This window comes from Gorilla gorilla, chromosome 10, assembly GCF_029281585.2.
Source record: "Gorilla gorilla gorilla isolate KB3781 chromosome 10, NHGRI_mGorGor1-v2.1_pri, whole genome shotgun sequence".
Classification (NCBI taxonomy): domain Eukaryota; kingdom Metazoa; phylum Chordata; class Mammalia; order Primates; family Hominidae; genus Gorilla; species Gorilla gorilla.
This window is the reverse complement of record NC_073234.2, coordinates 24,473,175-24,500,935: the sequence shown is the minus strand read 5'-3', so window position 1 is coordinate 24,500,935 and position 27,761 is coordinate 24,473,175. Positions and strand designations below refer to the sequence as shown.

Below are 27,761 nucleotides of genomic sequence, written 5' to 3'. Positions count from 1 at the left end.
GCATGCACCTTGGGCAATTTACTTAGTCTCCATGGCTTAGTTTCTTCATCTGTAAAATGGGATTAATAATGGCATACCAATACCTAGCTCACTGATTTGTTGTAAACATGAAATAATATCAAATAAACCACGTGCCTAGAACAGTGCCCAATAGAGTAAACTTCTTACAAAAGACGCTGGGCTGCCTGCTAGTCCTCACCACAGGAAATGGCTTTCCCGGATGGATTTGGTGACAGAGTAAGAGGCCAGAGATCTTTTAGTCCGGTAGTCTCAAATTTCAGTGTGTATCAGAATCATCAGGAGGGCTTGTTAAAACACAAATTTCCGGCCCACCCTCCCAGAGCTTCTCATTCAGTAGGTGTGGGCTGGGAGTCAGAATCTGCATTTCCAACAAGTTCCCAGGTGATGCCAATGCTCCCGATCTGGGAACTATGCTTTGAGAACCATGTTCCAGTCCACATTCTCTTTTTTTTTTTTTTTGAGGCAGGGTCTCACTCGGTCACCCAGGTTGGGGTGCAGTGGTGCAATCACGGCTCACTGCAGGCTCGACCTCCTGGGTTCAAGTGATCCTCCGACCTCACCCACCCAAGTAGCTGGGACTACAGGCATGCACTAACAAGCCTGATTAATTTTTCATATTTTTTTTGTAGAGATGGGGTTTCACCATGTTGCCCAGGGTGGTCTCAAACTCCTGGGCCCAAACGATCTGCCCGCCTCGGCCTCCCAAAGTGCTGGGATTACAGGCATGAGCCACTGCACTCAGGCTTCATCTGTATTCTCATTCTACAGACATGAAAACTGAGGCCCAGACCAGCTAAGCATTTTGATCACGGTCACCCAAAGCCACAGTGGAGACCAGGAGAAAACTGATTCCCAGGCCAGTGCTCTTTTGCTTCTACTCGGTCAGAGGTGTGAGGTCCTTCGAGACAGTGGTTGGCTGCAGGCTCCTGGACAGATCCGCACCTTCATAGCTGTGTGAAGGAGATTTCCCACGTTGGCATAGCAGCCACTGGGGAGCTGGTTTCCTGCCATCCACTTGAGAGCATCCTGGATGTTCTTGGGATCAATGAAGATGAATTTCTGAGCTTGGCCAAAGCATTTTGTGACAAACGCTGTCAGCCTACATGGGTAAAGAGGAAAATATGGCATGAAGAGGAATTTCCAGGTGAGGGTGCAATCATTTCTTCATTTATTTGGGTGTATACTTCCAGAAGGGGAGCTGAGGGAACATATGCCATAGCAGGCCTAGAAAAGAGAGGCATTAATGGGCACCAGTGAGGACAAGAACAGGGGAGGCACAAGCTCAGGAAGATCGAGGGACTTGACCATCCATGAGGGTGAAATAAGCAGTATTAAAGAGGTAGAAGACTGAGTGCAAGATGGAAAGGGGTTAAGGGGAGAGGTAGTGGAATAGTTCCAGAGGGCTCAGGAATTATGCTCTGGAGTACAGAACTCATTGGGAATTGGGTGATATTACCATGTGTTTCCATTTCCATCTTGCTCCCCAAAGGCACTGTATGAGCCATTGCTGTGTTTGTACATCAGCTCCTTCTGGTACCCTGGGAAGCCAAATGTGGTTTCAGATCACAGTGACAACTTCAGAAAACACCCCCATGCTTTTCAAGGATATGGGACACTTGAGGGGCTGGAATTCCCTGTATCTTATCAATCTGTCATAGGGCCTAGTGGAGGAGAGTGTTCAAGAAAGAAAGACTGAACCAACTTACCTATTTCCAGGAAACCCACTGCCCGAGACCTGATCTCCTCCGTCAGCAGCCCTGCCTTCTCCAGGTACTGCAAGACATAGATGATGGGAGCAAACAAGACCATGTTCTGCTCGCCACAGCCACTGGGCATCTGCACCAGACCATCCAGGTTGTGCAGGGCTGTGCCCATAATGTCTCCTGGGATCCAAAAGGAGAGAGAGAAGGTGGGGGTACAGAGAAGAAGGGACCCTCTAAGAGTTACCATCATTCACTGAACAAACATGTATTAGCTATCATTTAATAAGTACCTACTATGGGCCGGGCATGGTGGCTCACGCCTGTAATTCCAGCAGTTTGGGAGGCCGAGGAGGGTGGATCACCTGAGGTCAGGAGTTCGAGACCAGCCTGACCAACATGGACAAACCCTGTCTCTACTAAAAATACAAAAAAAAAAAAAGTACCTACTGTGCGTCCTGGGAAGACCACAGTAAATCAAACTCAGTCTCTACCCTCAAAAAAACTCACAGAGGAGCAAACCATTACAACACATTACAATTTTTATTCATTATAAATAATTTTAATACAGTGCTACAATATCATACGGGATATGTACGAGGTGCTAGGGGACACAGAGAGGCACATAAGCTATCTAAGAGAGTTCAGGGCTTTTAAGAAGACATGTCACTGAGCTGATGAGTGATGTGACAAAACTTGGAACACAGAGGATCAATCTCTAAGTTCCTCTACCACTGCATGTACGTTCCTCGCCCTCCAAATCACCAAGTTTCTCTAAAACACAGTTCTGATACTCTTTTCCAAGTTGTCACTGACCCCTTCATATACTTCCCAAGCCAGCGAACCTGACATAAGTGACTCATTAACATCTGCATTGTAGCCAACAAGCTCAATTCAATCTATAAATGTGTCCTGAATGTCAACTATGTTGCAGGAACTGTACTAGGAACAGAAAAGAAAAAGATGTGGCCCTTCCTCTTCAGGAGCCCCCAACACAGTGTGGAAGACAGATATAGACAGTGAACTCTAATACAATAAGGTAAGTGCTATGTCAGACTTATGAATAAAATAGACAAAACAGAGACACTGTTACTGCAAAGGATCTCAATAGAGGGTGAGGGAGTGAAGAAAGAGCCTAACATTCATAGGGCTCCTACTACATGCTAGATATTGTGCTGGGGACTTTATATTGCATTTAATCTTTAACCAGTCTGAGAGGTAGGTCATTATCACTGTTTTACAGAAGAGGAAAGAAGGCCCAGAACTGTTCACTAACTTGTTCAGGGTCACATGGCTATTAAATGACAGGTTAGATATGATTTCTAAGTTCATGCTTTTCAACCCACTTCCTCCCTTGCCCAAAACAGTAAGTGTGCTGCCTATTGTAAATATGGTTGTATCTTCCCTAAACTATACCCAAATTCCTCATTTTTAAAAATGGTTGCTGCAAATATTCTGTTTTCCCTTCACCCAATTTATAGACTGTCTAAACCTAAATACGTATCAAGCATCAGCGACCTTAACTTCTTCCTACCCTGACTCCCTTCCATTTTTAACTAGAGTACAAGTCTAATCCCATCTGTACTGTTGCCTACACTGTATTTCCCTCCTATATAAAATACGCTCTTTCTCCTTCATCACTTGTTATTAGTCACACTCTCCAGATAGGTCCGCATGTCCTGCCCCACTCCACACCTTTGCAGCCTCCATTCGCCTTTTCCTTTCTGAGTCAAGAATCTCTAACTGCTTACCCAGAACCGTAACATAAGCCTTGGTCGAGTCAGGAACAACGTCCACTGGGAGCTCCAGGGAGACAGATTCAGATGCCACCTTTCCTGTGAGAGGCAGAAAAAAAGGTGACACAATAGAAGATGGGGAATGGCAGGGGTTCTCAAGACAAAATTGTAGAAGAACTTTCTATAATCCAGGGATTTCTGTACTCGGTGCTTTCTCTGGGATGCAGAAAGCACTGGGTACTATTCATAGTGATCTTGCTGAAAATAAATTCCACAGAGAGTCATCATCGTGCTGCACACTTTCTCTTCTTCCTCCTGCCTCCCAGTTAATCAGCCCCATGAGGAATGGCACTTCAGACTCTCCTATTCCTTCTGGTCCTGTGCATTCCTCCTTTTGCCTATGAGAATCTCCTGCTGCCGGGTGCAGTGGCTCACGCCTATAATCCCAGCACTTTGGGAGGCCAAGGCAGGAGGATCACAAGGTCAGGAGTTCGAGACCAGCCTGGCCAATATGGTGAAACCCCATCTCTACTAAAAATACAAAAATTAGCCAGGCTTGGTGGCATGTACCTGTAGTCCCAGCTACTCAGGAGACTAAGGCAGTAGAATCACTTGAACCCAGGAGGCAGAGGTTGCAATGAACTGAAATCGTGCCACTGCAATCCAGCCAGGACGACGGAGCGAGACTCTGTCTCAAAAAAAAAAAAAAAAAAAATGAAAAGAAAATCTCCTGCCCTCTAAGGGAATTCTCACCACCAATCCTGCTCTGAGTCCACCCACCTTTTGGGCACAGCAATGAGCTGTGTGTCTTCTCCACCAGGACTCCCTCAGGCTGGCATGAAGAGAGACACAGATAAAAACAACAAAGATGAACATCAGGAGGGATGGCACTAAAGGAAAGGGAAGGGAGGTCCCTCGCTGTGCCCCCAGGGCTTCCCTCAGAACTGCAGACAAGAGCTTCTCATTGAAGCTCAGAAGAACTCTGCGTCAACCCAAGGATGGGCCCTTTCTGTGAAGTTCTTTCTGGGCAAGCGCTAGAGCCAAAGACACATTTAGGCAACTTCTAAGAGGCAAGATTGACAATGGGCTCCATGATGGGACGAAAAAGGCAGCTATTGATGAAGACAGACATTTTAATTAGGGAAACTAACATTCATTGAGTGCCTATGAGGTGCCAGGTTTTAGGTGCTTTCATAGGCCATGGGTGTGGATTAGGCAAATGTTCAAGGGGCCAGGGAAGGAGAAAGTTGAAGCTGCCTGGTTGGACTGGAGTACAGTTGCTGTGAGAGACTAACTCACAGCAAGATGAGATGCTGAGCATCCCTCGGTTGGTTGCTGTCTCTACCAATGAAGAAAACTCACTTTGACGAGAACTGGCTTGATGAGCGTGTCACTTTGTCCCTTTTGGGGAACAAACCCCTTCTGGCCCCCACATGGTTCATTGCTGTCCAGAATCTTTGTACTAATAGTAAAGTTAATGTGACCTGAGAGAAAGAAGGAGAAGGGAAGCCATTAGCCCTATTGCCAGAGGTACCAGTGAGGTCCATTCCCATTTGGATCAGCATTTCTGAAACTTTAATGGGGATCTTGCAACAGTGCAAACTCTGCTGCCATAGACCTGGGGTGGGGCCCATATTCTGCATTTCTAACAAGCTCCCAGGTGATGCCAGAGAGGCTAGTCCAGTGTGGTAGGTAACCCCTAAAGGGCCCTCAGAGATCCCTGCATCCTGATATTTACATCCATTGAGTGTGAGCTGGATTGAGTGACTCACTTCTGTTAAAGAGAACAGGGTGAAAGTAATGACTCTTCTGGGATTAGGTTACAAAAAAGACTGCAGCTTCCATCTTGGGTGCACCCCTTTTCTCAAACTGCTTGCTCTGGGGAAGACAGCTGTTGTGTGATGAGGCAGCCCAGCAGAGAGATTCATATGATGAGATACTGAGTGAGGCCCCTAGCCAAAAGCTGAGGTCAAGAACTGTGTCCTTCAGTCTAGCAGCCCGTGAGGATCAGAGACTTTGGGATGAGCTTGAAAAATCAATCCTCTCCTAGTCGAGTCTTCAGATGAAACCACAGTCCTGACTGACAGCCTGGTTGCAACCTCATGAGATACCTTGAGCCAGAGGTACCCAGCTAAGCTGCACCCAGATTAATGACCCATAGGATCTGTTTGATAATGTTTGTCCTTTTATGACACTTAAGTTTTACAATAATTTGTCAAGCAACATGAGATAACTCATACATATGAAAATCAAACTTTGAGTTGCAAGGACTTAATCTATGAGTGACTGACATCCCATAGGGTTGGGGGTGAGGATTAAACAGGTTAAAGGTGCGGTGACTCATTCTTGTAATCCCAGTACTTTGGAAGGGTGAGGCGGGAGAATCACTTGAACCCAGGAGTTTGAGAACAGCCTGGGCAACAGAGCAAGACCACTTCTCTGCCAACTGAATTAGCCAGGCATGGTGGTGGCATGAGCCTATAGTCCCAGCTACCCCGGAGGCCTAGGTGAGAGGATCGCTTGAGCCCGGGAGGTTGAGGCTGCAGTGAGCAATGACCACACCACTGTACTCCAGCTTAGGTGACAGAGTAAGGTCTTGTCTCTCTAAAAAAAAAATAAAAGGCCAGGCGCAGCGGCTCACGCCTGTAATCCCAGCACTTTGGGAGGCCGAGGCAGGCAGGTCACCTGAGGTCAGGAGTTTCAGACCAGCCTGGCCAACATGGCAAAACCCCACCTCTACTAAAAGTACAAAAGTTAGCCGGGTAGGGTGGCACGCGACTGTAATCCTAGCTACTTGGGAGGCTTGGCAGGAGAATCATTTGAACCCAGGAGGTAGAGGTTGCAGTAAGCCCAGATTGCACCACTGCACTCCAGCCTGGGCAACAGAGCGAGACTTCCTCTCAAAAATAAATAAATAAAAAATTAATTAATCAATCAATTTAATGAGTTAATATACGTAAAGCAGTTAGAATAGTGCCTGGCCCAGGGACTCTTATAGTAAGTCCTTGATTATTTACATGACCATGTATTCCTTGTCCAGCTGTAAATATTGAAAGCTCTCCCTTTCACACTCAAAATATTCCGGTTTGAACAAATTTGTTTGGTCACCTATCAAAGAGTGTTTGTGTATTGACTTATAACAGCCTTAGGAGGGAGAAAAATAGAGGTAAATAAAACAAAGAGGGAGGAGGAAGCAAAGCAGATGTGGCAGAGGAAAAGACTGAGTGCTCAGTCACTGGTCTTCTGCTGCAGGCTTTCCTCGCCCGTCTGCCACTTCCCTCTCTTACCCAATTTGACAGCTGTGATGTTCCAGTGGTGGGTTTTTGCTTCATCAGCACAGAGACAACTGGAGGTCTGAGAATCTGCCCATGATTCTAGCTGGTACTCATGCGATTTAGCCAGGTCAGTCTGAACCTACGGAGGATGTTTAAGAGACAAAGGGTACAAACAAAGGAGGTAGCACATAGAGGCCTGGGGAAACCTGGGGGCTGAGACACCGACATCTCCTCTCTTTCCCAGGGAAAATTGGGATGCTTCCAATTTAGAGACAAACTTATGGGGGAGGTGTGATTCCAGGGCTGACACCTGATTCCTGTATCCCCAGCTCTCACCCTGATGCAATCCTTTAGGTAATTGAAGATGGTGGCAGTAAGATGAAAGGATTCCCCACGGACTACTGAGTAAGGGAGAGTCAGGTCAACAAAGAACGGCTTGAAAGCAGTTAGTCCAACAGTGGGTGAAAGCCCGAAGCCTCTTGACTGGGAAGTGCAGAAACTCATCGCCTTCCACTCGGTGATGGCGTCAGGAACTGTGACGTGGACCGCCTCCTTCCCCGAGTTACTGTGAGAACACAAGGACCAACATGAGGCAGAGGTAGCGTGGGGCAAGGAGAACATTTGTGAATTAAGCCACAAATTCGGTGGAGTGTGCTGGCTCACACTTGTAATCCCAGCTCTTTGAGAGGCTGAGGTGAGCAGATAGCTTCAGCCCAGCAGTTTGAGGCCAGCCTGGGAAACATAGCAAGACCCCATTTCTACCAAAAATTTAAAAATTAGCCAGGTGTGGTGGTGCATGCCTGTGGTCCCAGCTACTTAGGAGGCTGAGGCAGGAGGACTGCTTGAGCCCAGGAGTTTGAGGCTGCAGTGAGCTATGACTGCACCACTGCACTCCAGCCTGGGTGACAGGGCAAGACCCTGTCCAAAAAAAAAAAAGCTACAAATTCATCTGCAGAAGTAAAATTGTTATTGTTATTGTGTGGGGAGAAGTAAAGAGGCAACTGAACAGGTGAGTCTCAGTGTGAGTGAGGCTGCACTCATACGGAGGAGGGGGACTATGGTGGGGAGTCGGGGTGGGCATCTCTGTGCAAGCACATCTGACAGGGAGGCTGGTGCCCCTCTGAGTCTGAGGATGCGTGTTCTCAGGGCTTGTCAAAATGGACGTGCAAGCAGTGGGCAAAAATTGATGTCAATATGTACCGTTAAATGTGTGTGGTTCTGCAGTGAGAACACAGGGCCTGCAATATGTGAGTGCGGAATTGTGTGGATTTGTTTTGAGTGGTTGTATATGAATGCATGAAGAATTCAGGTAGGCGGGGCACAGTGGCTCACACCTGTAATCCCAACACTTTGGGAGGCCAAGGCGGGTGGATCACTTGAGGCCAGGAGTTCAAGACTAGCCTGGCCAACATAGCAAAACCCTGCCTCTACTAAAAATACAAAACTTAGCCAGGTGTGGTGGCATGTGCCTATAGTCCCAGCTACTTGGGAGGCTGAGGCACAAGAATTGCTTGAACCTAGGAGGTTGAGGCCTACAGTGAGCCAAAATCATGCCACTGCACTCCAGCCTGGGTGACAGAGCAAGACTCTGTCTCAAAAAAAAAAAAAGAAAAAAAGAATTCCGGAAAATAAATAAATTTCCCACACCCCATCAAGCTTTCTTTGCTTAAGATTTAGATCCATTAGGAATGCGTCTGATTCTGAGTTTTCTACAGGCTCTACATTGCAGAATCTTACTGCTTTTTTTCTGGGTTTGTTGTTGTTGGTGTTGTTGTTGTTGTTGTTGATTTTGAGAAGGGTTTTGCTCTGTCACCCAGGCAGGAGTGCAGCAATGTGATCTTGCTTCACTGCAGCCTCTACCTCCTAGACTCAAGTGATCCTTCCACCTCAGCCTCCCAAGTAGGACACAACTACCATCTGGCTATTTTTTTAATTTCTTTTGTAGAGACAGAAGCTCATTATGTTGCCCAGGCTGGTCTTGAACTCCTGGTCTCAAGTGATCCTCCCTCCTCAGCCTCCCAAAGTGCTGGGATTACAGGCGTGAGCCATGCACCTGGCCCTTTACTGTACTTTTGAGTCATCACTTACCCAATAGGAAACAGATCCCAGAGCCAGGTCTCTGGGAAGTACTGGCGGACCTGAGAATCCTCTGCTTGATGTAAAGGAGTTGATGACTCAAAAGCCTCTGGATGACCACCGCCTGCTGATGAAATTGAGAATACGAAAACTTTAGGAAACAGGAGACTTCTTGTTGTGACATAAATTGGGATGGAGGGATTACTAGAAAGAAATTTAGAGGGAAGCAGAGAACATCCAGTCAGAGGCAAGGAGGAAGGACCAAAGAGGAACTAACTAGTCACAAAGGCCATCGAGGGAAGTGATAGCCAAGGACGTTTGGCCAGGGAATGGATACATAAGCTTCAGGCTTCAAAAGCTCTCCCCAGAGACAGAACCCTTGGGAAACTGTCCTGCATCTGTGACCCACAACCCATTAACATTCTTGGGCTAGAGGCTCAGTGCAAGAACAGGAGGCAAGAGGAAATCTGCAGAGTTCCAGGACTGTTAACATCTCAGAGAATCCACAGACCACAGAGGTGGCTTACCACCCATAGCAGTGCTGTATTCTGGAGATCTGTGACTGCAATCTACTGGCTTCTTGATTTTGGCATTGGACAGTATTTTCAGGCCCATGTCCTGATAGGCATCAGAGAAATAAGTATTAAGGTGGTCCCTTCCCTAGCTACAAGGGCTACTGCCCAGGAATTCCACCATCCAAGAGTTGAAACAAAACATTCTTTTTGAATTAATGGTGAACCTGGGTGTTCTTACCTGAAACTCAGCCACTGAGGCTGGTTGGCTTCTGTTCCAGCTAGCATGAAAGGCTTTCAGTTAAACTTATTTCATCATTACATACATTTAATGGTTCTTCCAAATATTATTCACTATGTCCTTATTATTTGACTTACGCTCTGAACATGCTGAGGGTAGGGACCATATCAGCGTACTCAATTCAACAAAAATACAATGAGCATTATGAAGGGTCAGGCATTAGAGAGAATACAAAGATGAACAAGACCTAGTTCCTGACCTCAGGGACCTCCTGGTCAGACTTGGGTCACACAGCATCCCAAATCCTGCTCATAGAATAGGTGCAAATTATTTTTTATAATAATGATAAGAGACCTCTGGTCTACCTTCTCTAATTTTCCCTCCTGATTGATCTCATGGAAATCAGTGTTTGGGGACAACAAAAATAGGAAGACTAGGTTGGACATCTTCTTCAAGCGTAAGGGCCAACAGAGGCGACCTTACACGTCAGAAGCTTCTTTCAAGATTTTGTTCCCATCAGTGCCCATATGAGTCTCTCTGCTTTCTTAGATATGAACTTTCCTTTGCCCATTCCCACCACCATCTTTCCCATAAGAACAAAATGGGTAAGAAGACCTACCCGGAAAAAGCTGAAAAGGTCTGTGCCTTCAGAGAACCAGGGCCTCCAGATAATGGAACGCTGGCTCGAATGCCCTTGGGGCACTGGGTCAATGAGGGGCTGAGGAAAGTCCCATGGGCCAGACACTGGACACTGATCATACTCAGCCACTTGATAGGGGTAGTGACCATACCAGAATGGAAACATCCCATAGACCTGGGACAAGAGGGGGAGAGGAAATAAAGCATTGATATAGTGACATCAGTTGAGAAACTTCTCTCAGATTCTGGTGCTCAGTTCACTACTCCTGTATCATTTCTCTTTATTACTTCAGAATTATTTTTATATTTATTCTGTCATAATTACCTTTCTCACTAAAACTTTAACCTCTATCTCACCTATTTTTTCATAATCCTATCCCCTATTTCGTTCTCTTTCTTGTTTTTTTTGAGACGGAGTCTTGCTCTGTCACCCAGGTTGGGGTGCAGTGGGACGATCTCAGCTCACTGCAACCTCTGCCTCCTGGGTTCACGCAATTCTCCTGCCTCAGCCTCCTGAGTAGTTGGGATTACAGGCATGCGCCACCATGCCTGGCTGATTTTTGTATTTTTAGTAGAGACAGGGTTTCACCATGTTGGTCAGGCTGGTCTTGAACCGCAGACCTCAGGTGATCTGCCTGCCTCGGTCTCCTAAAGTTCTGGGATTACAGGCTCATTCTCTTTTCTTGTCTCTGCATTGATACTAACCATGCCTTTCTCTTATCCTTTCTTTTTTTGTTTTTGTTTTTTTTTTTTTGTTTTTGAGACAGAGTTTAGCTCTTGTTGCCCAGGCTGGAGGGCAATGATGCGATCTCAGCTTACTGCAACCTCCGCCTCCCGGGTTCAAGTGATTCTCCTGCCTCAGCCTCCCCAGGATTACAGGCATGCGCCACCACGCCCAGTTAATTTTTTTTTGGATTTTTAGTAGAGACAGAGTTTCTCTATGTTGGTCAGGCTGGTCTCGAACTCCCAACCTCGAGTGATCTGCCGGCCTCGGCCTCACAAAGTGCTGGGATTACAGGTGTGAGCCACCGCGCCCAGCCCTCTTACCCTTTCTAACTTCATTTTCACACCAGCCTTTTTACCGCCTTATGGCAGTGCATTATTTCCCTAAGACTTTCTCTCCCCTGCCTGAAACCTACCTCTTAATTGTCTTCTCCATCAACTCCCTCCTCCCACTCTGTCAGCAGACAGTTACTCACAGAGCGGTTGCTCAGCTCTCTGTCTGGCCTAAGCAGTAAGACACTCTCATCCACCGCCCGGAGTGCACACAGGGATCCAGGAGCTGCCTGCAGCTGTAGCTCCACTTCTGCTCCTGGAAGCTGCTGGGAGGGGGAGAAGCCAAGGGAAACCTGGGGAAGGGAAAGGTATAACTTGGGGATCAGGTCAGCCTGGAAAGGAGGGGAAACAACATAACTTGGGTCATCAGCAAATATGCCCCAGCTATGACATCCAACCCATTCTTTCACTTTTGTACTTATCTTTCTTTGTAAAGTCTAGCTCTTCAGGACGTGTATGCCGTGATAGAGTTGGGAAACGTGAGCAGCACAGTAAAAGGATAGAGAAAGTTTAGAAGACAAAAAGTAGAGAGAACATGTGGAATAACTATATAGAACATGTGGCTTCCCAGTATGGCTTTTTTTTTTTTTTTTAAATAGCGACAGGGTCACACCTGTAATCCCAGCACATTGGGAGGCCAAGGCAGGTGGATGACCTGAGGTCAGGAGTTCAAGACCAGCCTGGCTAACATGGTGAAACACCGTATCTACTAAAAATACAAAAAAAAAAAAAAAAAAAAAAATAGCCAGGCATGGTGGTGCATACTTGTAATCCCAGCTACTCGGGAGTCTGAGGCAAGAAGAGAATCACTTGAACTCAGGAGGCAGAGGTTGCAGTGAGCCGAGATCGCACCATTGCACTCCAGCCTGGACAACAAGAGGAAAGCTCTGTCTATAAAAAATAAAAAATAAAAAAAATAGAGAGACAGGGTCTCGCTCTGCAGCCTTGAACTCCTGGGCTCAAGCGATACACCTGCTTCAGCCTTCCGACTAGCTGGGACTACAGGTATTCATCACCACACCCAACTAATTTTTTTTTTTTTTTGAGACAGAGTCTCACTCTGTCACTCAGGCTGAAGTGTAGTGGTGTGATCTTTGCTCACTGCAACCTCCGTCTCCTGGGTTCATGCAATTCTCCTGCCTCAGCCTCCCAAGTAGCTGGGATTGCAGGCATCCACCACCATGCTTGGCTAATTTTTGTATTTTTAGTAGAGACACGGTTTCACCAGGCTGGTCTTGAACTCCTGACATCAGGTGATCCACCCACCTCGGCCTCCCAAAGTGCCGCACACCCAGCTAATTTAAAATTTTTTTTGTGCAGACAGGATCTTGCTATGTTGTCCAGGTTGGTCTTCAACCTTTGACCGAAAGAAATCCCTCTGCCTTGGCCTCCCAAAGCACTGGGATTACAGGAGTGAGCCACTGCACCTCAGCCAGCATGACTTCTTAAAAGAAAAAGTAGGAGAGAGATGGATTTCAACACAAACCCCAAACACTAAAGATAGAAATATAATACAACATCCAATGTCAACACTATCTTCTTTCCCTGACCTGTCTTGTCTCCAACCGCAGCACACATAAGATCGTTCTCTATGCCCAACTTTTGTCTTCACCCTTCTCCGCTATCATTTTACCTGATTGTCAAAGCACAGCTCGACTGAGAACTGAATTTTGTCAGCTACAACACCTCCACTGGGGAAAATGGCATAGATCACCAGGGAAGGATCAGGGGCCAGTCTCGAAGTGAAGGTCAGTGAGAGAGAGAAGGAGCCTTTCAGTCCTGAAAGAGAAGAGGGAATATACAGGAAAATCAGAATGCACGTTCACCTACCAACGGCATCTAACCATATATACTTTTCACTGAGCCAGTGCAGGCACCATGGTGCAAGTTACTTCTCATTTTTCTCTTCTCCTGTGATGACTGTTAGTGCTCCAATTCCATTATTTCTGTGTATAAGAATTTTTTTTTTTTTTTTTTTTTTTTTTTTGGAGAGGGAGTCTCGCTCTGTCGCCCAGGCTGGAGCGCAGTGGCGTGATCTCGGCTCACTGCAAGCTCCGCCTCCCGGGTTCACGCCATTCTCCTGCCTCAGCCTCCTGAGTAGCTGGGACTACAGGCGCCCGCCCCCACGTCCGGCTAAATTTTTTTGTATTTTTAGTAGAGACGGGGTTTCACCATGTTAGCCAGGATGGTCTCGATCTCCTGACCTCGTGATCCGCCCGCCTCGGCCTCCCAAAGTGCTGGGATTACAGGCGTGAGCCACCGCGCCTGGCCAAGAATTGTTTTCTGGAATTTAAAAATATCCTGTTTGCTTCCAGGAAAAGCATGTACACTCACCTTTCTTCTTAGAGTTCAGGTGTTTCTGCCCCTCCATCACCAAACTTCCTTTCCCTATTAACTAAAGAAGAAAAGAAAAGAAAAGAATCAACTGCACAGAAGTTACAGTAATTTCACCTTGGACCAACTTCTAGAGCATCTCTGCATCCCTTCATGAGGAGAGGCTCCTTTCACAGTTCAGAGCCCGGGTCAATACCTCACCCAGCATCCACTAGCTTGACAAATGCAGGATGCTGCCAACGGATCCTGGTGGCTCCTCCTGCAGTTGGAGGTCTGGCTGAGAACCACGCAGGTGGATGGGAGGATGACAGCATAGAAATTGTTCCTCACCATAGACAACTGTCTGCCATTTCTTGAAGATCTCCAAATTTTATTTTCTTATAATCCTTGTAACATAAAGTCAGGGAAAAATCTATCCTCATAAGTGTTTTTTAATTACAGCTCAATTTAAAATTCAGTGGAAATAATTTCATCCTAAACCATCTGAGCCCTTGTGACATTGAACCCCCTAGAGGAGAAATCTCCTCTTCTAACTCCCCCTTCCCGTCCACTTTCACTTGAAACAGAACTCGGTGATCTTGTTTGCAAGCAGGCTCTCGTCTCACGCTCCTGCAGGGCTCCAAGGTCGGTTCCTCGGACGCCTGCCCAGCATTAGCCATTCCACGTGGCTCGGCCCCAACTTCACTTTTCTCCTACGCCTCCCCACGCTTCGGTCCTGAAGACAGAGCCCGCTTTATCACCTGGACTTGTTATTTTCCACCTATCTTTTCTCTTTTCGTTGTATTAGGATGATTTTTTTTTTTTCACTTAATGACAACACTGAAACCACAGAAGCTACTGCAATGATCCAGAGGGGAGAAAGTCTCTCATAGACTGAAAGGAGGATAAGGGAACAAAGAGGCTCCGAGCCGTTAAACCTGAGGTTTCCATTCTACTTCCTGACTGTCACCAAGGTGACAGGAAAGCTGCTCATCCTTATACATTGCTTTCAGGCTACCAAGTTATGATTTTATTTCCCCAATGAGGCTGCTATCGATGTGAATTTAACCCCATATCATCTATTTGATAATATTGACCAATGGAACACAGAATGAAATGTATCCTGGCTGGGTGCGGTGGCTCACACCTGCAGTCCCAGCACTTTGGGAGGCCGAGGTGGGTGGATCACCTGAGGTCAGGAGTTCAAGACCAGCCTGGCCAACATGGCGAAACCCTGTCTCATATAAATTAAAAAAAAAAAAAAAGTATCCTGAGTCCCATGCCCTCCCCACTCTCCCTCCCAACCACCCAGCTGTTTTTTTTTTTCGTTTTTGTTTGTTTTTTTTTTGGTCCTGGCCAGCACTATTTTCTCAGGTAATTCCTCATTTTATTTCCCCTCACAATTTTCCTGTGTTCCTGCTCAGAATCTCTTTCTTCCCCCAATGTTTTCCGTCTCTTACACCTATACTGGGCCATGCAGTATCTCATAGCCACATAGGAATATTGAATACTTGAGGCCGGGCGCGGTGGCTCATGCCTGTAATCCCAGCACTTTGGGAGGCCGAGGCAGGTGGATCACAAGGTCAGGAGATCGAGACCATCCTAGTGAACATGGTGAAACCCCGTCTCTACTAAAAATACAAAAAAAATTAGCTGGGCGTGGTGGCGGGCGCCTGTAGTCCCAGCTACTTGGGAGGCTGAGACAGGAGAATGGCGTGAACCTGGGGGGTGGAGCTTGCAGTGAGCCAAGAACACGCCACTGCACTCCAGCCTGGGCAACTGAGCGAGACTGTGTCTCAAAAAAAAAAAAAAAAGAAAAAAAAAAAGGAATATTGAATACTTGAAATGTGCTCAGTCCAAACTGAGATACGCTTTAAGTGTAAAATACATACTGAGTTTCAAAGACACCGTTGAAACAAGAATGTAAAATATCTATTAAAACTTTTTATATGGCTTTCATGTTAAAATGTTACTATTTTGGATATAATGGGTTAAATAAAAAAATACATTTAAAATTAATGTCAACTGTTCTTTTACTTTTTTAGTGTGGCTTTAAAATTGTTTTTAATTAGATGTGCATCTGCAATTCAGATAGCCTAGGTGCCCCATCTGGCTGACTCTTCTCATTCTCTTTCCTTCCCAGCATACTCTCACCCGTCCCCGTTTCCCGGTCTCACATAGTAGGAGAAGCTGATCTCTTGGTCAGGGCTTGCATCGGCCGGGTCGACGTAATAATCCACCAGCACTTCCTGGGGCTGGCCACATTTCAAGGGGCCGTTTAGCCGGTGGATGCCAAGGAAGCTGCGGGTTGTGCTGTAGAAGGGTCGCAGGTGCAGGTAGGCATTTTGGTAGTAACGTGGCACTTGTTCCGGATTATATACTAAGTCTTCCATTTGAAACTTTCCCTGAGAATAAAAGAGAGAGAGAGAATTTTAGCATGTGCCCCAACCATAGAAACCCCACGGACTTGTTACGGTTTTCAAATAGAGCGCTTTCTCTCAAATCTTCACTGCCTGAGAATGGCATGTGGGTATGTCATCAGTGGTCCAGCCAAGGATGGATAAAGAATCCATAAACGTAGTTGTGTACAGCAACATTTTGGTATGTAGGAGAGCGACAGAAGGGCTGAATTATAGTTACTAAATGAGGGGAAATTGCGGGTGATGTATCTTCACAGATATTCCTGGGATAGATGAACATGACTTAGATTATATAGAAATCAAAGGTCATATTTCAGGGATAAGAAAACTAGGTACAGAAGACACTAAGATTGAAAAGTAAGCATTTCTGAGTAACTGAGTCACGCCTAGAGTAAAGAAATAGTCAAATTAGCCACAAGGCACAGAGTGTGTGTTTGCTTAAGTCCTGAGGTTGAACGATCTCATTAATGGCTCCAATTCCTCACACACACCCCGCCCCCTCCGAGATCAGCATCCTTTAGCATGTAGTCTTCCAGTACCCTCCTAGTCTGACTGTGGGCCCACTGTTTGATTTGTTGGGAATGGGGTGTTAACATATGCAACAGGGGCCGGGTGCGGTGGCTCACGCCTGTAATCCCAGCACTTTGGGAGGCCAAGGCGGGCGGATCACGAGGTCAGGAGATCGAGACCATCCTGGCTAACACAGTGAAACCCCATCTCTACTAAAAATACAAAAAATTAGCCAGGCGTGGTGGCGGGCGCCTGGAGTCCCAGCTACTCAGGGAGGCTGAGGCAGGAGAATGGCGTGAACCCGGGAGGCGGAGCTTGCAGTGAGCCGAGATCACGCCACTGCACTCCAGCCTGGGTGACAGAGTGAGACTCTGTCTCAAAAAAAAAAAAAAAGAAAAAAACATAGGCAATATACAGAGGTTTGGAAGAGCCCTGAACATCAGCTTTTGCACTTGCACCTCATCACTGCCATAAGAATATACCTGGGCTAGCTGGCTCCTGCATGAGAGGCATGTGGAGCACCAGCTTATGGCCAGCCGATCTGCAGACAGTTCTGGAAATCGAAATCAGCAGAGCTGCCTGACTGAATGCCCCAGATGCACAAGCAGTGAATGCTTTCTGCTGCACGATACTGAAGTTTTTAGCTGTTTGATAAGAAGCATTGTTGTGGCAGTTGATAATTGATACTTATAAGTTATCTAGAATCTAGAGTTATCTTGTTTGCTGTTTTTATTAAGTAATGAGGGGATGGGAAGGGGAAAGAGAAAGAAAAAGACTCTGAGTCACCTATTCCTCCCTGCTCTAACTTCATATACAGATAGGATCAGATAGAGATGGGGGTAAGTTAAAAGATGTCTTAGTAGAAATAGCAGTTTTCTTCTAAGTAAGGACTATTTATTTGATTGATATTAAAAACAGAAAGCATCTAAGGAAAACTTTTTGTCAACTGGAGAGCAGGATTTGTGAGTGAGAGAGATGTAATTCCAAGCAGAGGGGAGGATAGGAAACAGGAAAATTCTGAAGTTTTCCTTCAGGGAAGTCTTCCTTTCTAAGAAGCTGGTCCTCCGTCCATGCTTACCTCCAGAGAAACGTCTGTCCCATTCCAACCGGATGTCTCCAAGGTAAAGGGAGCCAGGCCATTGTTGTCAGTAACCAGGGTCTGGTTGAAGGTTCCATTTGTGCCATAAATCACCAGAAACACTAGATGGTTCTTGAGGAAGGAGTCATCATGGCCCCTAACTCTTATCTGAAGGACAAAGATTATTACGGATTAGAATTAGGTTTGGAGTAAGCTTGAGTATGAGGTAAAGTGAAATATTAGGTTGGTGCAAACTAATTGCGGTTTTTGGCACTAAAAGTAATAACAGAATTTCTAAGAATACATTTCAGGAAAGAGTCCTGAAAAAGATAAATGTGATTCAAGCTTTTGAACTAGGATCTGTGAGGAACCGAAAAACAAGCAGAAGTAACAGCCCAGAGCAGAGCTAGATTTGCCCGGTGGCTAATGAAGCTTCAGGGCTCTTCATATGCACAGGCTCCTTCAAAGGTTCTGCACGTTGTTTTGCTTTCTTTTTTCTTTCTTTCCTTCCTTCTTTCCTTCCTTCCTTCTTTCCTTCCTTCCTTCCTTCCTTCCTTTCTTCCTTCTTTCCTTCCTTCCTTTCTTCCTTCCTTCCTTTCTTCCTTCCTTCTTTCCTTCCTTCCTTCTTTCCTTCCTTTCTTTCTCTTTTTTTTTTTGAGATGGAGTCTCAGTCTGTCACCCAGGCTGGAGTGCAGTGGGACGAGCTTGGCTCACTGCAACCTCTACCTCCTGGGTTCAAGCGATTCTCCTGCCTCAGCCTCCCAAGTAGTGGGACTATAGGCCTGTGCCACCATACCTGGCTAATTTTTGTATTTTTAGCAGGGACGGGTTTTCACCATGTTGGTCAGGCTGGTTTTGAACTCCTGACCTCGTGATTCGCCCGCCTCAGCCTCCCAAAGTGCTGAGATTACAGGCATGAGCCATTGTGCCCAGCCTATTTTGCTTTCTTTTTCTTAAAGCGAATCCCCTACCCTCCCAAATTGTGTAATCCTTAGGCTCTAAAAATAATTTGCACCCACCCTTGGTCTAGAGAAATGATAACTGAGGAATAAATGCATCTCTATGTGTGCAATATTATTGTGTGGACCAGCTGTACAAGAAGTAAAGAAAGATAAGCTGAACAAGAGAGAAATTCAGTTAGATATCAGAAAGAAAACACTAGCAAAGAAAATTTAATTATGTATTTATCTTTTTTTTTTTTTTTTTTTTTTTTTTTTTTGAGACAGTCTCGCTCTATCACCCAGGCTGGAGAGCAGTGGCATGATCTTAGCTCACTGCTCCCTCTGCCTCCTGTGTTCAAGCCACTCTCGTGCCTCGGACTCCCGAGTAGCTGGGATTATAGGCATGCGCCACCATGCCTGGCTAATTTTTGTATTTTTAGCAGAGACAAGGTTTCGCCATGTTGGCCAGGCTGGTCTCGAACTCTTGGCCTCAAGTGATCTGCCCACCTCAGCCTCCCAAAGTGCTAGGACTGCAGACGTGAGCCACCATGCCCTGCCGGAAATTTTAAAATCTCTAAAGAAAATTGCTAGTCAGGCACAGTGGCTCACTCCTGTAATCCCAGCACTTTGGGAGGCCCAGGTGGACGGATCACCTGAGGTCGGGAGTTCAAGACCAGCCTGACCAACATGGAGAAACCCCATCTCTACTAAAAATACAAAATTAGCCAGGCATGGGGGCACATGTCTGTAATCCCAGCTACTCAGGAGGCTGAGACAGGAGAATCGCTTGAACCTGGGAGGTGGAGGTTGCGGTGAACAGAGATCGCGCCATTGCACTCCAGCCTGGGCAACAAGAGCGAAACTGTCTCAAAACAAAACAAAACAAAAAACAGAAAGAAAAACAAAATTGCTTACAGAGCTATACATGGCTGTCAAGGAAAGTTTCATGTTAACCTTGCCTAGATGCAGGAGACCAGGCTGGATGATTTCTCTAGAAACCCTGCGGCTCTTAAATATGAAGATTTAGACATTAGAAGATCAGCCCCTGGCATTAGAAAGACCCCCAAGGTGTCATTAATATTCAAGGCGCTTCTTCTATGGGATTAGGGGCAGCACAGCATACGGAGTGGAGAGTGTATACCCCGGAGGCAGGCTTCCTGGATTTGGTCATATTTCCCATCTATTTGCTGATCACCTTGGAAAAATCACTTAGCCTCTGTTGCCTGTCTCATTATCCATAAAATGGGGCCAATATAGTGTCTGCCTCATTGCATTATTGTAAAGATTAAAATGAACACACATAAAGTACTTGGAACAGCGCTAAGTTAGCTATGTGGCTATGGCTGCAGGAAGGAGGCAAAGTAGATGGTTATGCATTTTTTTGTCTATGCAGAGAAAAGTTTTAACATACCTTCCCACTGAAGGGGAAATTTGGATGGTAAAAATTGCTGGTGTCTTCAAAGGTCATTGATCCCATTTGTGGAGAAATGTAGATATTCTGAGTGGCATTGGCCTCCACGCCTGCAGAGGGAAACCAGATGTATAAAGATCTAGGCACCTGATATTCTCATCTTCATGTTTAATGTCAAGTCTCTGAGAGAATGGTGGCAGAGGGATGAAGTTGAATGTATTTCTGGCCAAAGATCCAAACCAACCTCACCTCCCCAATCTTTTGGAGAAGTATGTAGTATTTCTTCTTTTTTTTTTTTTTTTTTAAGATGGAGTCTTACTCTGTTGCCCAGGCTGGAGTGCAGTGGCACGATCTCGGCTCACTGCAAGCTCCACCTCCTGGGTTCACGCCATTCTCCTGCCTCAGCCTCCCCGAGTAGCTGGGACTACAGGCGCCCCCGTCACCATGCCTGGCTAATTTTTTGTATTTTTAGTAGAGACAGGGTTTCACCGTGTTAGCCAGGATGGTCTCGATCTCCTGACCTCGTGATCTGCCCGTCTTGGCCTCCCAAAGTGCTGGGATTACAGGCGTGAGCCACCGCGCCCGGCCCGTAGTATTTCTTATAGATGGCAAGATGGGATCTGGCATTTCCCCTTGACTATGAACTAGGAACAAGGTACCATCCAAACACTCAAGAGGGTAGGTCTTGTATACTTGGAGTAAATCTGTCCCTGGGACCAACCCTTTTTCTTTCTCTTTTCTTAATGAGCCAAGGAGCACCCTACTTACCTGTCCCTTCCTCCACAACAGTAGCCACAATATTGATTTGATGGCTGTACGCATATCCAATGAGGTCAAAGGTGGCCATGTCCACAGGTGCTGAGAAGCATCCTGTTTTGTCAGTCTAGTGAGGTGATCAGAGACAGAGATAGAGAGCAGATGAGGAATCTAATCTCTACATCCATTTCATAATGTTCTATAGAAGGAAATAATTTCTCATCTCCACACTTCAGTTTCTAATATAGAAAAACTCTCCTACAACATGAAGTATACACTTGCACATAGATAATCATGAAATGACTTTGAAGCTCCAAGATTTGGGAAAGGGAAAAAGAAATGCCTTCAAAACTGGAAAATTGTACCTTACTGGGGTTTAGGTCAATTTCTTGGTTCCAAGGCAGACTCTAAAACACTCCCTGTTTAGGATAAAGATCCCTGCTTTGTTCTTTGGAACTGGGATGATAATTCTAGGAAACGCTTTCTACTTTGGGCTGTTTAGCTCTTTTCTAGATTGTTGCTTCCTTACGCTTTGGGACATGTGGATACGTTCTTTTTTTTTTTTTTTCGGTGGGGGAGGGGGACTGAGTGTTGCTCTGTCACCCAGGCTGGAGTGCAGTGGCACCATCTCGGCTCATTGCAACCTCCGCCGCCCGGGTTCAAGTGATTCTCCTGTCTCAGCCTCCAAGTAGCTGGGATTTCAGGTGCACACCACCATGCCCAGCCAATTTTTTGAATTTTTAATAGAGACGGGGTTTCCCCATATTGGTCAGGCTGATCTCAAACTCCTGACCTTGTGATCCGCCCATCTCGGCCTCCCAAAGCGCTGGGATGATAGGCGTGAGCCACCGTGCCCGGCCGATAGGTTCCTTTTTAACCTGTCATTTACTCACCTGTCCAGAGAGGTTCCTGCATTTGTCAGGTAGCTGTTCCCGTTCCACCTCTGGATACCAGTAAGTATTTGCCTTCTGACACACAGATACCTGCACTGCCCCTAGCATGGGCTTTCCATAGGTGTACCTAACCAAGAAAAGCATAAGGAGTCAGAGTTGGGAAATTCCACTTGAGATCCAACTCTTCTGCCAAACACCACTTCTTCCCTCTCACACTCCAGCCTCTGAAAGAAAGCTCTGACAATCCAGGCCAGTGCAGTGGCTCACGCCTGTAATCCCACCAGCACTTTGGGAGGCCGAGACAGGTGTATTACTTGAGGCCAGGGGTTCAAGACCAGCCTAGGCAACATGGCAAGATCCTGTCTCTACTAAAAATACAAAAATTTGCTGGGCATGGTGGCTCACACCTGTAATCCCAGCTTCTCTGGGAGGAAGAGGCAGGAGAATCACTTGAACCTGGGAGACAGAGGTTGCAGTGAGCCGAGATCTCCCCACTGCACTCCAGCCTGCGTGACAGAGACTTTGTCTCAAAAAAAAAAAAAAAAAAGAAGAAAGCAAGCTCTGACAATCCTACCTTTTTCTAGCTCTCTTCCCCTTCCCTACTTTACTCAGAGTCTTACAGTAGACCCAGTTCCACAATTAGCACCATACTAAGGACGGAAACAGTATCTTTCTTTCTCCTGATCCCCATTTATCTATGGGATTCAATATTGTGTCTTATAAAGACTAAATCAATAATACTATCTGAGTGAGCAATGGAAAAAAACAGCAGAAACACAACTATAAAATATGTTCTTGGCTGGGCGCGGTGGCTCATGTCTGTAATCCAACACTTTGGGAGGCCAAGGTGGGTGGATCACCTGAGGTCAGGAGTCCGAGACCAGCCTGGCCAACACGGCGAAACCCCATCTCTACTAAAAATACAAACATTAGCCAGGCATGGTGGCGCACGCTTGTGATCCCAGCTACTCTAGAGGTTGAGGCAGGAGAATCGCTTGAACCCATGAGGCGGAGGTTGCAGTGAGCCGAGATCACGCGATTGCACTCCAGCCTGGGAAACAAGATTGAAACTTTGTCTCAAAAAAAAAAAAAAAGGTCTTGGATAAGCCATGACTCTGAATCACATAAAATACCCCAAGTTTTGGCCCCACCCATAATCCCACATCCCATGTCATTCCCTCATCATGTCTCTCGATGCATCTTTAATCTCCACCAGATCCCAAGCTTCTGCTCTTACCTACAACAAATTTTTACTAAGAAAGATTCCTGCACCGTTGATAACTCCTTGGGTTCCACCACTTCCACCTTAAACTTCGGCAGCACTGAAGAGAGTAAAAGGAGAAATGGAGAAAGCATTGGAGGAGGAATCAGTCAGACAGGCAGTGAGCAGAGGGGTATAAACAGTGAGAATTAAATTAACGGATCTAATGAAGGAGGCATTACTTAGGTAGCATGTTCCTGAAGTAATTAGCTGGTTCAGCATCGATTCAAAAATGAATAAATAATCCTTTCCCAGAGTACATTTTACTCCACCTTTGCTGATTTTTTTTTTTTGAGACGGAGTCTTGCTTTGTCACCCAGGCTGGAGTGCAGTGGCGTGATCTCAGGTCACTGCAAGCTCCACCTCCCAGGTTCACGCCATTCTCCTGCCTCAGCCTCCCAAGTAGCTGAGACTACAGGCACCTGCCACCACGCCCGGCTAATTTTTTGTATTGTTAGTGGAGACAGGGTTTCACTGTGTTAGCCAGGGTGGTCTCGATCTCCTGACCTCATGATCTGCCTGCCTCGGCCTCCCAAAGTCCTGGGATTACAGGCGTGAGCCACTGCGCCCGGCTCCACCTTTGCTGATTTTAAGATGAGATTATGCCCAATGCTTTGGCCTGTCCATTCCCCCACCTACCATATTCCTCCACACTGAAAGTACCAAAGGTCTTGCCCTCAGCCACTGCCACAGTGTAGGTGCCCAGCATTGCCTCTGGTGCCAGTTGGAAGGACAGGTCTACAATGCCTTGCTCAGGTACCACTTCCAGCCACTGTGCAATCCTGTTGCTATTTGGATCCTGTCCAATAGAGAAACTGCATGATGTGCCTGCCCGTTTGCCTCCCACTCTGCACTGCAAAACGCAGGTAAAGAAGCAAAAGGCAGGTAAAGAACCCCACCCATTGTTCATGACCCCCGTGGTCTGTGTCCAGGAAGAGCAGCTCCCTGTGTTACTTATAACTTTCTTTATGGCGGAATGAGGTAAATATTTCTATAGATCCAGCCCCCATTTGGTAGGAAATCTTGTGGATTTTAATGATCAGACTGAGCCCTCTAAAGTGTTATCTCCAGTTTTAGAAAGTAGGACCCAGGATGTCATTTACAAAGAATGTTTACTCTGTTTCTGGTCACTATTAGGGGACAAGGCTGAGGAGATTGATTGTAAGATACCTAAAACATGGGTGATTTAATGGAAAAATGGAGAAGATATTGTGGAGAAATCACCTTCTAGATCCTTTCCTTTAAAATACTTCTCACAGGTGTTTATGTTATCACGTACCTGTTGAGAATGCCTATGGCAAGGGCTATTACCTTACACTAAGGGGAGTACGGAACCAAGCCTGGTTAAGTCGTCTGGGCACAGAGAAGTTAGGGGAATGAGAGAGCGGTGTAGTCATTACAGAGGCTGGTGTCCTTGTCTACTGAAATGTAGGTGTGAGAGACCAGGAGGGCAGAGGCAAGAAAGCAGGCACAGCTTAGGTGGATGTGGGCGCTCGGTGCTGGGCAGAGTCATGGGGCTCTGGGCCAAGATCTCAGAGTTGCTTCTGTCTTCAAGGTGTACCACCAAATTCTCATTCTTCCTCTTCCACAACTGACAGAGAAGAGAAAGAAACTTCCGCTTACCTGTAGTTCCACCATGGAGTACTGAAAAGGAAAACCAGATAATGCGGGTTAAAGAAGGTTGACAGCAATAAGAATAAGTTTGCTGAAAGCAAAAGTTCACAAAGAATTCTTCCTTTCCCTTTTGCCCATTTCTTCATTTCTTCCTTTCTAAATGGCTCTTTTGTGCCCTGAAAAGAATAACAATGGGGGCACAGACTTCTTGGGAGGGAAACAAGGCAGGAGGAGGGGAAGAGTGGGGGCAAGAATCTGAAAGGAATTGCCAGTCTCCAAAAGATTTGAAGAACTGGAGCGTCAGACCAGTCTCAGTGCCCTGTGACTGAGCTCTTGCACAAGAAACATGCCCTAAAAGAAGTATTAGCACCAGGGGGTTCCTCAATGTTTAAACCTCTTCTTGGTAGCCAACCATCTCCTGGCCTCTTCCTTTACCATCTGAATGCTTGTGGGCAGGAACCTTACTTTCAAGCATTGCAAATAATTATTTTTAAAATTGTTTGAAATAGTTCCATTGGAGAATCATGTATCACTTTCCTCAAGACAGTAGTTGCTAAATAGATGTGAAAACCATTAAGTTTGTGAGGAACAGGTCATTGTGCTTGCAACTAGATGAGATTGAAAGCTGGAATTCAGTGAATAGCAGGAGAGGGGCTCAGAGAGACTGCAAATATATTCAAAAGAGAAGACCAGTTTGGATCTAACTTGGAAAGAAGAGAATGAAATCAAGACAGTGCTTGATTTTTTTATTCTTGGGCCAAGTGTCATGTGATGCCAACCAGTGAAGAAGCTGAACCACTAAATACAAATATCAGCCTTGATAGTAGGGATAATGGCAATTCTTCAAAAAAAGCCAAAAAATAAGGAGATCGAAGGATCAAGATGAGCTAGGACTTCCACAAACCTGGGCTATATAAACATCAGGAGGAGAATATCACTAAGATTTCTATAAATTTCCGTAAAGTCAAAACAAAACAAAACAAACAAACACTTCTTTAGGCCAGACACGGTGGCTCACACCTGTAATCCCAGCACTTTGGGAGGCTGCGGCGGTTGGATCACCTGAGGTTAGGAGTTCAAGACCAGCCTGGCCAACATGGTGAAACCCCTCTCTACTAAAAATACAAAAATTAGCCGGACATGGTGGCACATGCCTGTAACCCCAGCTACTCCGGAAGCTGAGGCAGAAGAATCACTTGAACCCGGGCAGCGGAGGTTGCTTGAGCCGGGATCATGCCACTGCACTCCAGCCTGGGTGACAAAGTAACTCAAAAACAAAATACAAAACAACAACAACAAAAAACACTTCGATAACAAAGTACTTTTCTCACACAGGGATCAAGAATCAGGAAAGACATCAGTTGGCCAGAAATAGGCTCTGGAAGAAAATAAGTGTTTCGCTAGGAAAGTAGCATTGCTGAGGCCAGGCATGGTGGCTCACGCCCATAATCCCAGCACTTTGGGAGGCTGAGGTGGGCAGATCACCTGAGGTCAGGAGTTTGAGACCAGCCTGACCAACATGGTAAAACCACATTTCTACTAAAAATACAAAATTAGCCAGATGTGGTGGTACATTCCTGTAAACCCAACTACTCGGGAGGCTGAGGCAGGAGAATCCTTTGAACCCAGGAGGGGGAGGTTGCAGTGAGCTGAGATCCTGCTACTGCACTCCAGCCTGGGCAACGCAGCGAAACTCCCTCTCAAAAAAAAAAAAAAAAAAAAGGAAAGTAGCATTTCCGACTGGAAGTTGCCTGGAGTTTCTGAATAACTGAGCATAGCAATCAAGTTAGACAGGGTCAGTTAATATCAGGCTTACTTTACTTGTTTGGGGATTAAATATTGTGCTGTGTAAATGAAACTGACTTTGCAAAATTAAAGCTGAGGAAACGATGACAGTGAAAGAAATCAGACCTAACCAACACTATCTTGCTTCTAAGCAGTTCCACTCCTCTCACCTTAGGTACCCTCACTATGCCCCCTCTCAGCAGGAAGAAGCCAGAACAATCGACAGCCTTTTCCCATCTTCCTAGCCCATACCTGAAGATTAAGGTGTTATAAAACCCAAAGGGAGGGACTGAAGCCGCCTTTGCAAAATTATAACTGAGGAAACTATGAAAGTGAAAGAAGTCAGACCTAACCGACTCCATCTTGCTTCTAACTTTTAAGCTGTCTTTGTGGATTCCTGGGTGTAACCCAGACTAACTTTGGGAAGGAATTCAGTTCATGGTTTGACTCTGAAACAAAATTGATAACAGCCCTTTCCCAAAAAGACCCCCTTCTTGCCCGGGGTCCAGTCTGCCTTTGCAGGACTAACAAATTAGCTACAAGATTAGAAATTACACTTTAGGGGTCATGCAGCCTCTGGCTCCAAGAGTCTGAACCTCTTCAAATTGCTCCTGGGGATAACATCACTGTTGTAAAACCTAAGATCAGTGCCTGAGATGTTTTCCAGATCTTGCATTCAGTGGATCAGCTGACACCACCCAGATCAGTAATCAGGCTCAACCAGTTCTGCCATCCCACCCAGGAGGAGGAAAACAGCAAGAAAACCTCACTTTGACCATCTATGACTCCATCTCCAACCTGACCAATCAGCACTCCCCACTTCCCAAGCCCCTACCTGCCAAATTATCTTTAAAAACTCGATTTCCTGGCCAGGCACAGTGGCTCACGCCTGTAATCCCAGCACTTTGGGAGGCCGAGGCGGGTGGATCACTTGAGGTCGGGAGTTCAAGAACAGCCTGACCAGCATGAAGAAACCCCGTCTCTACTAAAAGTACCAAAATTAGCTGGGCGTGTTGGCGCATGCCTGTAATCCCAGCTACTTGGGAGGCTGAGGCAGGAGAATCACTTGAACCTGGGAGGCAGAGGTTGCGGTGAGCCGAGATCGCGCCATTGCACTCCAGCCTGGGCAACAAGAATGAAACTCCGTCTCAAAAAAAAAAAAACAAAAAACAAAAAAAAACCTCGATTTCCAAATGCTCAGGGAGACTGATTTGAGTAACAGTAAAACTCCAGTCTCCCGCACAGCCGGCTCTGGGTGAGTTACTCTTTCTTCATTGCAATTCCCTTGTCTCGATAAATCAACCCTGTCTAAGCAGCAGGCAAGGTGAACCCATTGGGTGGTTACATAAACACAATTTTTATTCTAGCTTTCTTGGTAAAATTCCTTTTGTTAATCTCAATGTTTCAACTGAATTTGGAGGGAGGGCTTGGCTGGAGAAATAGAGTGGGGAGGAAGGAGTAATTTCACAAGAGAAAGGGAGCCTAACTGCAGAAAACAGAACACCTGGAAGTAATCCCTCATC

General features: G+C 46.1%; 1 protein-coding gene and 1 long non-coding RNA gene across 9 annotated transcripts in view; one reads left to right on the top strand and one right to left on the bottom strand.

Annotated features, from left to right (window-relative positions):
- Positions 1 to 27,761, bottom strand: part of A2ML1 (alpha-2-macroglobulin like 1) — a 53,648-nt gene that overhangs the window by 17,130 nt on the left and 8,757 nt on the right. For 2 of the 8 annotated variants that reach the window (XM_019038173.4, XM_055358630.2), the window contains exons 5-26: positions 24,463 to 24,483; positions 23,479 to 23,638; positions 22,816 to 22,900; positions 21,579 to 21,705; positions 20,698 to 20,812; positions 19,930 to 20,039; positions 17,578 to 17,745; positions 15,747 to 15,974; positions 13,591 to 13,651; positions 12,890 to 13,035; positions 11,400 to 11,549; positions 10,181 to 10,375; positions 9,336 to 9,426; positions 8,821 to 8,935; positions 7,069 to 7,297; positions 6,745 to 6,871; positions 4,820 to 4,941; positions 4,238 to 4,289; positions 3,473 to 3,556; positions 1,728 to 1,904; positions 1,478 to 1,559; positions 964 to 1,120 (exon numbers count right to left, since the gene is read on the bottom strand). In XM_019038173.4, coding sequence (XP_018893718.3) covers positions 964 to 1,120; positions 1,478 to 1,559; positions 1,728 to 1,904; positions 3,473 to 3,556; positions 4,238 to 4,289; positions 4,820 to 4,941; positions 6,745 to 6,871; positions 7,069 to 7,297; positions 8,821 to 8,935; positions 9,336 to 9,426; positions 10,181 to 10,375; positions 11,400 to 11,549; positions 12,890 to 13,035; positions 13,591 to 13,651; positions 15,747 to 15,974; positions 17,578 to 17,745; positions 19,930 to 20,039; positions 20,698 to 20,812; positions 21,579 to 21,705; positions 22,816 to 22,900; positions 23,479 to 23,638; positions 24,463 to 24,483 — 2,802 coding nt within the window. Of the gene's footprint in view, positions 1 to 963; positions 1,121 to 1,477; positions 1,560 to 1,727; positions 1,905 to 3,472; positions 3,557 to 4,237; positions 4,290 to 4,819; positions 4,942 to 6,744; positions 6,872 to 7,068; positions 7,298 to 8,820; positions 8,936 to 9,335; positions 9,427 to 10,180; positions 10,376 to 11,399; positions 11,550 to 12,889; positions 13,036 to 13,590; positions 13,652 to 13,786; positions 14,190 to 15,746; positions 15,975 to 17,577; positions 17,746 to 19,929; positions 20,040 to 20,697; positions 20,813 to 21,578; positions 21,706 to 22,815; positions 22,901 to 23,478; positions 23,639 to 24,462; positions 24,484 to 27,761 lie in introns of those variants that run through there. The other 6 variants (XM_055358631.2, XM_004052661.5, XM_055358635.2 and 3 more) reach the window with 6 other exon arrangements.
- LOC109029127 (uncharacterized) lies at positions 1,813 to 7,184 on the top strand. Its single transcript, XR_008670511.2, has 3 exons — positions 1,813 to 1,930; positions 2,656 to 2,760; positions 7,087 to 7,184. It is a non-coding gene; the product is annotated as an uncharacterized lncRNA (long non-coding RNA).